At 44.6% G+C, this 12682-nt stretch overlaps 1 protein-coding gene across 1 annotated transcript in view; it reads left to right on the top strand.

The window, feature by feature from the left end:
* Arhgap10 (Rho GTPase activating protein 10) overlaps positions 1–12682 on the top strand; it is a 176414-nt gene that overhangs the window by 77842 nt on the left and 85890 nt on the right. Inside the window, exons 8-10 of the mRNA XM_090356869.1 lie at positions 1784–1913; positions 4358–4464; positions 6602–6696. Of these exons, the coding sequence (XP_090212995.1) occupies positions 1784–1913; positions 4358–4464; positions 6602–6696 (332 nt within the window). The remainder of the gene's footprint in view (positions 1–1783; positions 1914–4357; positions 4465–6601; positions 6697–12682) is intronic.

Below are 12682 nucleotides of genomic sequence, written 5' to 3'. Positions count from 1 at the left end.
GGTCTTTTATTTTTTGCCATCCAGTGACACCCTTTCTATTACAGATAGGGTAAGATTTTTTTTTCCTGGGAATTTGGTCCTCATCCATTTTCTATAATTTAGAATAATAAATGGAAACCAAAAAAGTGGCTGGATGGTTTTTAGAAAGTAGATTTTCCAAATGATTAAAAAAAAAAAAACTAACCTTGCGCTCTGTGCCTGAAAGAATAATATGAAGTAAGAAAGACTAGAGCAGAATTGTTCACAGAAGGAAATGTATTTAAGAATACAGACAGATACTTTCCTTCATTAGAAAATAATTATTGTGATGTTTGAATGACATAACTATGATAAAATAATGCCACTAAGACGAACGTTGCCTTGTGTTAGCATTGCCCTAAGTAGTTTATTTGGTGTATAATAGTGTTCATGAAAGTCCCAAAGTGGAGGTTTTCCTTACAGTCCAGCGTGGAGGGGGTAGAGGAGGCCGGTAAAGAGCACCTTTCCTCTTTCTGAAGCCATGCTCTCTCCAGAGGCCAGGGGGCTGCTTCCAGGGTTTGTGTTTTTCCTGGTGCACCAGGGTTTGCCTTCACTTCTCATTGCTGGTGATGGAGGTCTATCTGTTCCTGCTCAGTGGAAGCCATCTGATGAATGTTTAGTCTTGGTTAGCTTTGTACCAAGCTCCATGGGCACCGTGTGTGTGTGTGTGTGTGTGTGTGTGTGTGTGTGTGTGTGTGTGTGTGTACACATACGTACATGTGCTGGGGCTTGAACTCAGGGCCTAGGCACGCTCATCTTTTTTCTTCAAGACTGGTGATTTCTCACTTGAACCCCAGCTCCACTCATAGGTTTTAGGTGGTTCATTGGAGATAAGAGTCAGATGTTCCTTAATCCTCAGATTGCAGCCTCCTGACTAGCCAGGAATACAGATGGCGAGCTACCAGTGTCCCCCTGAGATCAGTTTTAAGATAAGGACAAGACATTGTGGGGCTCGAGAGATGGGAGCATGCCACAGAGACCTGCCACACGGCATTTCCACCTTCTTTGCAGTCTGTTTTTTATTTTCCTATTTTTTTAGTTCTTAGTTTATATTTAAACCTCTGCAGGCAAGTTTTCCTTTTTACAGTCTCCATTTGTCAGTTCCCACATCCCCCGATAAGGAAGTACATTTTTCTACCCTTGGGAGCTCGCGGGTACCTTTTTCCTGGAAGGGAGGAAAAGGAGAAATTTCAGTAATCATTTTTCACACCAGCTTCTCCATGATTTCTTGTCAGCAGTTTTTCCATGTTGACATCATTATTTGAGCTCTGGAGGAAAGCCATGTCCAGGTCCTAAGTTGTTGTGATGTCCTTGATAATTCCGTCACTTTCAGCCCTGTCTGGGCTTGCTGCGCACCGCTGACAGATACTGGAGACCCCTTCACTAATGTGATTTGTCTCTGAGAGCTCAGATACGTTATTGGGAGGGGGAAATCTTTTCCCTTCTTTCTTGCGGGGAGAAACATGACCTGGAAAAATAAGACACTCCATTTTTATTAATTTACAAAGAACTGGGAAATGGTCACAGAATCTTTAAGTGCTCATATAGCATATACAACACTAGAAACGAGAGATTGGTGTAAAAATACATACTTTCCAGGTTGATATTTTTATCACTGTGTGTGTGTGTGTGTGTGTGTGTGTGTGTGTGTCTACACACACATAGTCATTTTCCACAAATTTAATTGTAATTACTCAGAAATGGCCAACTGTGTACTGAGGCATTCCCGCGGGAAGCTGACACGCGCCTGTGCTCTGCGTTTCAGACTCGGAACCGGTTTGAAGGAACGCGGTCAGAAGTGGAAGAATTGATGAACAAGATCCGCCAGAACCCCAAGGACCACAAGCGAGCCAGTCAGTTCACTGCAGAAGGCTACCTGTATGTGCAGGAAAAAAGTAAGGAGTGCCCCCCCCCCCACGGTGGGGGCAGCAGATCCAGGCACCCATGAGTGCTGCACCTTGCATTCCACTGAGCACCCCAGAAACATTGGGGGAAAACGGCGTCCATACCAGGCACCGTGTCGTAACCCGGCACAGCAGACGCCGCGTGTCACTGTTCCAGCACATGCTAGTGTAGACACCATTTCTGTGGCATTTCCAGAAGGAAGTGTCTGGGGGCTGGATGTAGGTTGTGTGTAAACGATACACCATTTTAGCTATGAGGCTTGAACACCTGGGCATCTGTGGAGTTCTGGGTCCCCCCCCCCCCCCACACAGAGGGCTGGGTTTAAAACCTGGTTATTGTGGGGTTTTTTGTTTTAGTTTTTTGCCAGTCCTGGGGCTTGAACTCAGGGCCTGTGCACTGTCCTTGGACGCTTTTTTGGGGGGAGGGGGAGGGGAGGTCAGTCGTGGAGCTTAAACTCTGGGCCCATTTGCTATCTCTGAGCTCTTCAGCGCAAGGCTACCATCCTACCCCTGGAGCCACAGCGCACTTCTGATTTTCGGGTGGTTAATTGGAGATAAGAGTCTCACGGACTTTAGTGGCCGGGCTGGCTTTGAACCACGCTCCTCAGGTCTCAGCCTCCTGAGTAGCTAGGGTTACAGGCGGGAGCCACATGGACACGTTTAAGCCTGGTTACTGTTGTAATGACTGCGGCACTCTGGATCCCCGCCTCTTTATTTTCCCTGTGCTATCCTGGACAGCGTAGTTGGCGCACTGAAGGGAACCACCTTTCTACTGTGGAGTAGGACATTGTACAGTGACCTTGGGAGCAGCCGTGACCTTGGGAATGGTGTTGAGCATCTCCCACGGCAGCCATGCTAGCTCCCTCTGCACCACACCGACCCAGGAGCTCATGAGGGATCCAAGCTGGAGAGGGGGCGAGTTATGATGGTGTACTCTTTATCTCCTACCCTCTTTCTTCCCCCTTCTCTTTCCCTTCTCTCTTTCTTTCTCCCTCACTCTCTCTTTCCTCTCTCTCTCCTCTCTCTCTTCCCCCTTTCTCCCCCCCCTTACACACACACTCTCCCACCGACCCCAACTCCTATGCTCACACTCTTCCCCTATCCTCACAGTTAAAAACAAGAGCAATGTATCTCTTGCTTACATCATTCCTCATCTAAACCAATGTGAGCCAGGGTTTTCTTCAAAAAAAAAACAAAACCAAAACCAAAAACTATCAAGAGTGCAAATAGCAAGAAGAATAGGCATACATGACATTTGAAATTTGTATTTAGTATGGTTATACTCCATTCTTTGTTGCTATAACAAATTGCTCCAGGCTGGATATTTATAAAGAAGAGAGAATTTTGGATGTAGCCCTGGGTGAGAGCACTTTCCTAGCGTGACCATGGGCCCTGGCTTCAGCTCTTGACTCCCCGGCATTCAAGAAGAAAAAGAGTTTTATTTGTCCCCATGATTCTTGTGGCTGGAAGGGCCTTTCTCAGCTGGGCCACACATGTGCCAAGAGGCCATGATGATGCTAAGATCCTTCACCGTCTGGATGTTGGCACCACGTCCTTTAAAATGCCAGGAGCCATGCATCACTAAGCACCACCTGTAGGATGCCAACCATTGCTAAGACTGTTCACAGAGCCAGCTGAGTGGGATCAGGGGATGGAGCAGGGGTCGTGCCTTCTCTTGTGGGCCCACAGACAGTGACTTGAGGGTTGGCTCGCTCATTTCTGAGGTGCATTTCATCCAAGCTTCAAGTTTCTTTAGGTTGATGATGTGTCACCCACCCTTTAGATACTACATGGTATTTAATTACTTTTTAGCATTAAATGTGTGTTGTTTGTCAACCAAAGGACACAGTGTAAGAATTTATACAGAAATCTTAGCCATTTGTGTCTTGTAACCCTTTCATCACTTTATGGCCTCCCAAGATAAAGTTAGTAGCTTTTCCTAAAGCTAAGTGGATTCTTACTGGTAAATAAGCTCATTTCTTCCCTTCCCGATACTCTGTTTATGATAATTCCCTGTCATCTCTAAGGGACCAGTTTCCGTGTACCTAAGTGGATTAGGCGACATGCTCTTTAAAAAAAAATTAACAGTGCTCTTGGGTCTGCACTAATAGTTTCAAAGCAAGGATCAAATTCATCCCATACATTGAATGAGCTCTTAATACTTTGAAACAAGTATAACACTGAGCCGAAACGCAGAGATTTTTCTGGTATGAGTAAATGTTAGTTTTTCTAGTCTTTCAGTCAGGTCTGCATTCCTGAAAGTGACATGGAGTCTTACCATAAAGCATCTCCACAGCTTCTGCTATTTTCCTGCGCTTTTTTCTTAGAGCAGCAGAATGGCTGGTTTCACAGGAGACGCTTTGATAGCTGTGTTTCGAGTTTTCCTCTGAGTGATGTGGTGATCTGCTCATGTAAAGTTCTGTGTTGTCTTGAAGGGCCGGCGCCGTTTGGATCCAGTTGGGTCAAACACTACTGCATGTATCGGAAGGCAGCAAAGAAGTTCAACATGATCCCATTTGAGCACAGATCTGGAGGGAAACTTGTGAGTATTAATTTCTATTTATAGTCTATAGGAGAGGTACTTTGTTTCTTGGGAGTGTCATTGGAATAGTACCTTTATTTCATTTGTAGAAATAAATCTCGGTTTCCACACAGGCCAGAAAACAGCTCTGGCTCTCTCCTCTCCTCTCCTCTCCTCTCCTCTCCTCTCCTCTCCTCTCCTCTCCTCTCCTCTCCTCTCCTCTCCTCTCCTCTCCTCTCCTCTCCTCTCCTCTCCTCTCCCCTCCCCTCCCCTCCCCTCCCCTCCCCTCCCCTCCCCTCCCCTCCTCTGGCTCTCTCCTCTCCCCTCCTCTCCTCTCCTTTCCCCTCCCCTCCCCTCCCCTCCCCTCCCCTCCTGTCTGCATGTAGAATGGCCCAGACATTGAGCCTTGGCGACTCCTGGGTCCTTTGTTTACATGGTGTCTGACTTGCACACATACTCGTAGTCCTAAACACTGTAGTAAGAGCAATCTGTAGAGACTTTCACTCTTCTTCCCGTAAATGGTTATTCCCTGTTCATAAAACTACTCTTCCCAAAGAGGTGACATGCTGAGCAGCTACGATTAGGTAAGAAGACTCCAGACATTGACTGCATAGGGAAGGAAGGTGACCTTCATGTGGATTTTATAAACAGTTGCAGCCATAACAATGATTGCTGGTCTGGAGGCAAAACTCTGGGGCTACTACTACTGAATTAATTGCAGGAAGCTGGTCAAGGCATCTCTTTGCTTGTGGGGTGGGTTGGCTATAGTTTTACTTAAGTAAATACAGAATTAAGGCAGCTTTACCACAGTGTTCATGTACTTTGCTCCTTTGAGGAATGCGCATAAAGCAGGTCACAATCATCGCATGTTTATGGGGTGACAAAATACACCTCATAGTGTGGGTTGTGGGCGGAGGAGGCATGAAAGCACCTTGGACACTGAGGGGTTAACAGTGGGTGTTGACTTCAAGCCTTCACGTCTTAAGATACCTCTGCTTAAGACATATCTTTCTGCAAAAAAACCCCATTTATTTTAGATTATAGGTGTAATATTTGGAATGTTTACCTGTTTGAATACTGAAAAACATTATCTGGAGTCCAGAAGACTGTTATCCTCACACATCTTACAGTTGCTCTTAACTGAGCATCCGTGTCCCGTCTTCCATATGCTTTCCCTTTCTTCCGCTACTGGGGCTTGAACCTGGGGTCTTGTGCGTGCTTCAGCAAGCATTCTACCACTGAGCTCATTGCTAACACCACCTCCCATGTTCTATTTTAATATTATCAGTAGTCTCACAAAGTGGGCTGTCCTGAACTTGCTGAGCAGTCTGCTCTGGCCTTGAACTTCTCATACCCCTTCTCGCTTCCAACTCCTGAGTATTAATACTTCAGGAGTGTACCTCCCATGTCTGGCTAGTTGTTGAACCAGAATTAACTCTCTAATGCCTTTACAGAGGGTGGCACCGTACATTAGAATGGCATTCCTGTAAAAAGACCAGAAGTACAGATAAATTCAGGGTGATTCACTTCTGAAACAGGAAAGCTGTGTGGGCCGAAGGTTACCGCTGTTAATGATGGTAAGGCCTGATTTAAGACCCTAACGTACTGGGGGCTTGATCCATGTAGAACTGAAATTCTTCAAGGCCACAAAGTGACTGTGACATATGGAAATAGCACCATTTTTTAAAAAACAAATTGTACATTGAGCCCGGTATGATGATGTCAGCTAATTGGAGGGTCCCAGACTGAGACCAGTCTGGGGAAAAAGTAAAGAGACCTTGTCTGAAAAATAATCCAAAGTCAAAAGAGGGGCCCTAAATTGAATCTTCCATTCCCCGCGCCTGCCACACACATCAAATAGTACCTCGAGAGACAAAAAGATACTCTAACATTTGAAACTACTGATATTCTCTCTACCTTTTAGAACAGTACTGGCGAAGTCTGGCTTAATATTTCTCTAATCAGAGCAGGATCTAGGGAACCTTGAAAATAGGACAAAAACAAAGGATTAATACTTTAGATTCTACTTTGTGTTTGAGCAAACTGGTTTGAAAGGCACTAAAGAAAAGAGGACTGGGAGTCTTGAACCTGGTGCCTCTGCTCCTGGTGAGTGGCTCTGCGTGTAATGTGGTTTTAAGAGCGGTGTGCTTGCTTGCAGGGGGATGGAGAAGTATTCTTCTTGAAGGATTGCATCAGAAGGCACACGGACTCCATTGACAGGAGGTTTTGTTTTGATATCGAAGCTGCTGACCGGTAAGTTGTGGAATTATTGGATATGATAAAAGAATCATTTAACAGGTACAGCTTTTGAAACAGCTTTTGAATAATTTAACAGGTACAGCTTCATTTCAACTGTGATTTCCTTTGGCCTTCCAAGTATGTTATCTGTTAAACTTGCAGGCTGTGTGTTTATTGTAAGCGATTTAATCCTTTTGTCAGTCCCGGGCTTGAGCTCAGGGCTTGAGCACTGTCCTTGGACTTTCTCAAGGCTAGAGCTCTACCACTTGAGCCCCAGCACCACTTCTGGCTTTTTGCTATGTATGTGGGGTACCGAGGAATCGAACCCAGGTCTTCGTGCATGCTAGGCAAGCACTCTACCACTAGGCCAAACTCCCGGCCCGCGATTTAATCTTAATTACCATGAAGCTGGGCATTGAGTTGTTCTGACTGAGTCTCTCTAAAAGCGATTCTGAGGAAGCTAGGTGCCGGTGGCTCACGCCTGTCATCCTAGCTACTCAGGAGGCTGAGACCTGAGGATCGTCTGTGAGACTCTTACCTTCAAATAACCGCCAGAAAAAGAAAATGGAGTGGTGCTGTGGCTCAAGTGGTTGAGCACTAATCTTGAGCTGAAGAGCTCAAAGACAACACCCAGGACTAGCGTTGAAGCCCTAGGACTGATAACAATAACAAAAAGTTCTTATGAGGAGAGAGAGAGAGAGTGTGTGTGTGTGTGTGTGTGTGTGTGTGTGTGTGTGTGTGTGTGTGTGTGTTTGTGTGTACGTGTGAGACATTTATCATGATACATTGTACATATACATTGACTTGAAACCCCTTTGTACAACTATTTAAAGATAATAACAACAAACAAATAATAAGAATTACTATACCAGAAAGAAGCTGAAATGTCTGCCACAGTATATTCTATGTGTGTATAAGAAGATGACAGTGAAACCTCTTTTGTGTAATTAATATATAATCAATACAAAAGATGAAGTTTGAAAACCTCTAGAGCAGATCCCCTTAAACTGCTTCATAGGGAGACCTTCCTTTCTAGTGGAAATGCACACTTTGCATACATGGATGAGCATGTGTGAGTTGTGTTGTTTCCAGTGGGGAGATCCCACGCTTTGCTGGCACAAACCCAGGAGGGTTTGGGTGAGGGGTGAATGCGCATCGAGATTGCAGTTGTGGAGGTGAGAATGGGAAATTGGAGTGAGATAGCCTCCTACCTGATCCATTCCCCTGGCAGCTGCTGGCCCAGGAGGCCGATTAGGAATTAGGGGCTGTTTGTTCTTCGTCTCTCGTGAATTCCACGAGAGGAGGATGCGTGCCTCGCTTAGCATTGCTTGGCACTGCAATTCCAAGTGCAGTACTTTATATATAAGGTGGGTGATCACTAAACGTGTGCTGGATTAAATGAAATTGAATTGTTGCTTAGAAGTGACAGAACTGGGATTAGATTCAATCAAGCAGCTGTCAGTCAACCATCCTTTTCCTTTCTGCTGCGCTGCTCCAGGGGTTTTGTTCTGGCTTCACTGTTTTCTTTCTTTCTGCCAATAAATTTAACCTAAACAAAAAAAAAATAAATTTAACCTCTTATGGACTGTGTGGGTATTATAAGTGGGTTTCTGATGGAGCTTTCTCAGCCTTTCTGTTGGGATCCTTTGTATCATGTACATGAATTGGCTTCGTGCACATGGGTTTTGCCTTCTGTCTAAATATCTGTTTCTGCTCCATTGGACTGTGAGCCATTAGGTGGCTGGGTGTGGCGCACAGGCCCTTCATCCCAGCATGTGGAAGGAGGGGATGAGAAGGGGGGTCTGGGTGTTAGTGTGAGGCCATCTTGGGGAAAAAACTTAACCTTGAGCCCCTATGTGGAAAATAACGACACCAAATAACTAAAAATAAGCCCAAACAGGGTAGGGCTGTGAGCAAATGGAAGATGTTTACCTAGCAAGCCTGAGTTCAATCCAGTACTGTCTACCCCCCCCCCCCAAAAAAAAAATAGAACAATCGGGAAATATGGTGACAGCGGGCGGTACTGGGCTCATTGTGTGGCAAATAGTTTTGGTTACATAACAGAAAGGTGGCTTAACCACGGTGGGTTTACTTTTTCACTTGTTAGGAAAGCCAGAGGCAGCCAGATCAGGGTTGAGAGAAACCTGTGGTGTCTAGGAGGTTGGAGGGGAGAGGAGAGTAATGATGGATGGATGTGAATCTTTTCCCGCTGGAGTGATACAAATGTTCTAAAATTGATTTTGGTGAGGGTTATACAAGCAAGTCTGTGAGTACCTAGAATGCTGTCGAATTGTGCACTGAAGTGAGTTGATTTTTTTTTTTATGGTGTGAATTACATTGCACAAAATCTTTCTTGACAAAAAGGAACATAGCTGAAAATAAAGAAATACAACAACGAAGCGTTGTTGAATTGAAGTCTTGCCCTGTTATTCAGTCTGGCCTCCAGATCGAGATCTTCCTGCCTCAGCCTCCACGAGGGCTGAGATGTCTGGTGTGGGCCCCCATGAATGGACTCCTGAAGGGTCTGAAATGGCTCTACACATCCACTATTGAGTCAAGCACCATAGGCTGGAAGGTGATCCTTTTACTCACTTTGTGTTGTGGGAATAGTTGGTGTGTGTGTGTGTGTGTGTGTGTGTGTGTGTGTGTGTGTGTGTGAGATTGTTTTGTCCATGGCAAACTAGAGTCTGCTCAGATACTATCAGATAATATAGCTTGCTGTTACCCTGTCTGTCAGCTTGAACAGAGACTTACAATTCTGTGAGCTCTGCTGACTCCTCACATGGGGACTTGGCCTAAAGAAAGTGCTTCTGGTTTTGTTCTCCCTGCTCTGACATTTCAAAGACTGTGTGTGCTGTGGTAGGCTCTCACTCTTGAAAGGATACTTCTTGCTTTTATGATCTCCTCAGATGTTCTTGCCTGTGATTAGATATAGCTAACGTATCTGGCTTAGATATATCTGGCTTTTCCACGGTGGACTTCATGTGGCAACTGTGGGGGGGGGCGGGGCCTTCCTCAGTGAGGTTAGTGAGGAGTTGGTTCCTTCTAGAAGCCCGAGTGGTTGGACTGAAAAACAATAGGGATGTTTATGTAACACATGAAGCAATAACCAAGTATTTCATGGTCTGTTTCATTCCAGCTTCTAAACAATTGTTAACTCTTTGATATTGAGGCAGCCATACACTAGCAATGCAGTTAGGTCTGTCTGTAAGGGAACTCCTGGGCTAGCAGACTAGCAGGGCTGACAAACCCTCCAACCTATACGTTGTTTTTAGATTGCATGTTTTCATCTTTTTTTTTTTTTTTTTTTTTTGTAGTACCAGTGGCGGTGGGAATGCTAAGCTTGTGCCTCTTAGTTGCTCTCCAATCCTCAGATTGACTCCTGAAGATTAGATGAACAGTTTAGAAGCTGAGAGGTTGAGAGGCCCAGGGCAAACATGTCCAGATAAGAATCAGAAGGAGTCAGTTTTGCACGGATGCCTATCAGGTGTTTGGTGATGTGTCCAGGTACTTAAAGGTTATCCAGTGATGATGTCAGTTGTGCCGCCATCTAGTGGACAGAGGTCTGCAGTGCATAGCACCCCTCTTCCCCCACAACCTGCAGTACCATCTGGTCTAACACTCTAGGCCACTCCTGACAAGTCCTATATTAAAGCATTTGATAAGACCTGCTCCTCCAGTGTTAGTGGAATGGGATGGGAGTGTATTGTCGTATTCTGGTAAATATGGGGTAACTTTCAATAAGAGTGCCACAGACCTTATTTTATCTGTAGTGCAGGCAATGATAAAAAGGGATGTAAAAAAGGATCTCGATTATCCTTTCGTGAATAGTGACTCATTCATGGCTTCTTGTAAGATTGCACTGCAGAAGGATCAGGAAAGGGAGTGTCTTTAGTGGAAGGTTTTGTCCTAAAGGTGTGTTGTTGAAAGTGATATATTGATTCTTTAAGTGGAAATCTGAGCCAACATTTATATGAACCATTTGTATGTGTGTGTGTGGGTCCTGGGGCTTAAACTCAGGGCCTGGGCATTGTCTCTGAGTCTTTCTGCTCAAGGCTAGTGCTCTATCACTTGAGCCATGCCTCCGGCCAGGTGTTTTGTTGGTTCATTGGACATGGACTCTTGAAGACTTTGCTGTTCAAGGGAGCTTTGAACCCAGTTCCTGAGAAGCATGGGTTACCAGTGTGAGCTACCAGGTGCCTGGCTCCATTTGCAGTTTTTTTTTCTTCTTCCAGGTTTTGTACTAAAAAATTGCCATCCGTTTACACCTTCTGAACACTTTGTGCCCTTTCTTCTTCATTTTTTAAATTTTTTTTTATTAAAGAATTTATTAACATTGATTTTTACATCATATTTCAAATGACTTGTTTAACAAGCAAGTATTCAAGAAGGGAATCTCCATATATAATCACTGGCACTTAGATTTTAGAACATAATCAAAATTAGGCTAAGGGTTTGTATGTCATAGATACATATTAATCTATGTAATAAAACACTGTGTCTATAGAGTCATAACTTTTTATGTCTATGTAATTGTGTTTATATTTCCAGTACCATGTCCATAGCATTGGGTATGCAACTATTGAGTCCTTGCTCTTATACTGTTTGGATCTAATAGCCACATATTAAGGATACCATGCCCCTTTTGTTCCTTTGGTCTTGACTTGTCTCACTCAACATGATTGGCTCTAGATTCATCCACTTCCCTGCAAATGCCATTATTTTATCTTGTCTGTTGGCTATGTAGCATTCCATTGTGTATATATATCACATTTTCTGTACCCATTCATCTGGAGTAGGGCATCTGGATTGTTTTCATTGCCTTGTTATTGTGAATAGTGCAGAGATGAACATAGCTGAGCAGGTGTCCTTATCATATCCTGGGTTATGATGTTCAGGATAGATGCCCAGGAGTGGTATGGCGGGATCATAGGGAAGGTCAATTTTCAGTTCTTTAAGAAACCTCCACACGACTTTCCAGAGTGCGTGCCCTATATTCTTTATCATGTTTCTGTCTTGTTGGTTTTCTTGGCTTTTTCTACGAGTTTTACCCTAGTGTCCTGGCTGTTCTTTTGTCTGGTTTTCTTGTCTGCTTCCTCTTGATTCCAAATCATTTCCTTCTTTGTATGTTTCAAAAACAATTCTTGACTAAATGTCTGCTGTTAGGTATCTGAGTTCACTGGACTAAGTAAACATGCATGCTTGGTCCATGTCATGTCTCTCGCTGAGTCAGACTACAAACATATAGGGCTGAGTTTGTAAAGAAGCTGAAACCAAGCCCTGTTGCTACTTGAGTTAGATTGAGCTTATCATAAGCTTCATGTCTGCGAGGGTACTACTACTAGAACCTTCTCCGGAAGGCTTGGCCCAAATCACCTGTTTTGTCCTTGGGCTTCTGCGTGTCCTACTTTTCTGTGCTTGCAGTTTCCCTGTCTGAGCTTTTCTGCCCCTTTCTGAGCCCCAGGAGACCTCTGTCCTACTGAGAGATGGCCTGGAGGTTCTGAGGGCACCCTCCGTCCTCCCTTGTTGCCTGCCCTTAGCACGTGCTTCTCTGTGTGGTGTCTCATAAAGGCTCTGTGGGGAGCCCCAAAAAAGGGAAGGCCCTGGCCAAGCAGTTCCACCATTTTGGACCCCTCCTGTGTAATGTGTGGTCAAATTTTACTATTTATTCATCTCCAATAACTTCTTTGTCCTGTTACTCCAAGAAAAACAAAAGGATGTGTGTACATGTACATGCATACACACCCACTTACATGCATGTGTGTTTGTGCACGCATGTGCGTACACACACACACCCCTTCAAGGCACGAGTTTCAATTCACTGGGTTCCTGGCCTCTCTGGCTTGGAGATAAGGTTCGATTCTGTCTCTGAGTGTGTAGATGTTTCTTCTTGCTGGGGGAGGAATATGTCCTCCATCGCAGTTCTGCGTTCTGGAGAGAAGCCACATTAGCGGTGAGGAATTGTTTGAATGAGCTCTTACTGGAATATGTGTTACGGTGG

Source organism: Megascapheus bottae, chromosome 23, assembly GCF_031878675.1.
Source record: "Megascapheus bottae isolate mThoBot1 chromosome 23, mThoBot2.hap1, whole genome shotgun sequence".
In the NCBI taxonomy this organism is placed as follows: domain Eukaryota; kingdom Metazoa; phylum Chordata; class Mammalia; order Rodentia; family Geomyidae; genus Megascapheus; species Megascapheus bottae.
Note: the sequence above shows the minus strand (reverse complement) of the source record. Positions and strands in the feature narration are given on the sequence as shown.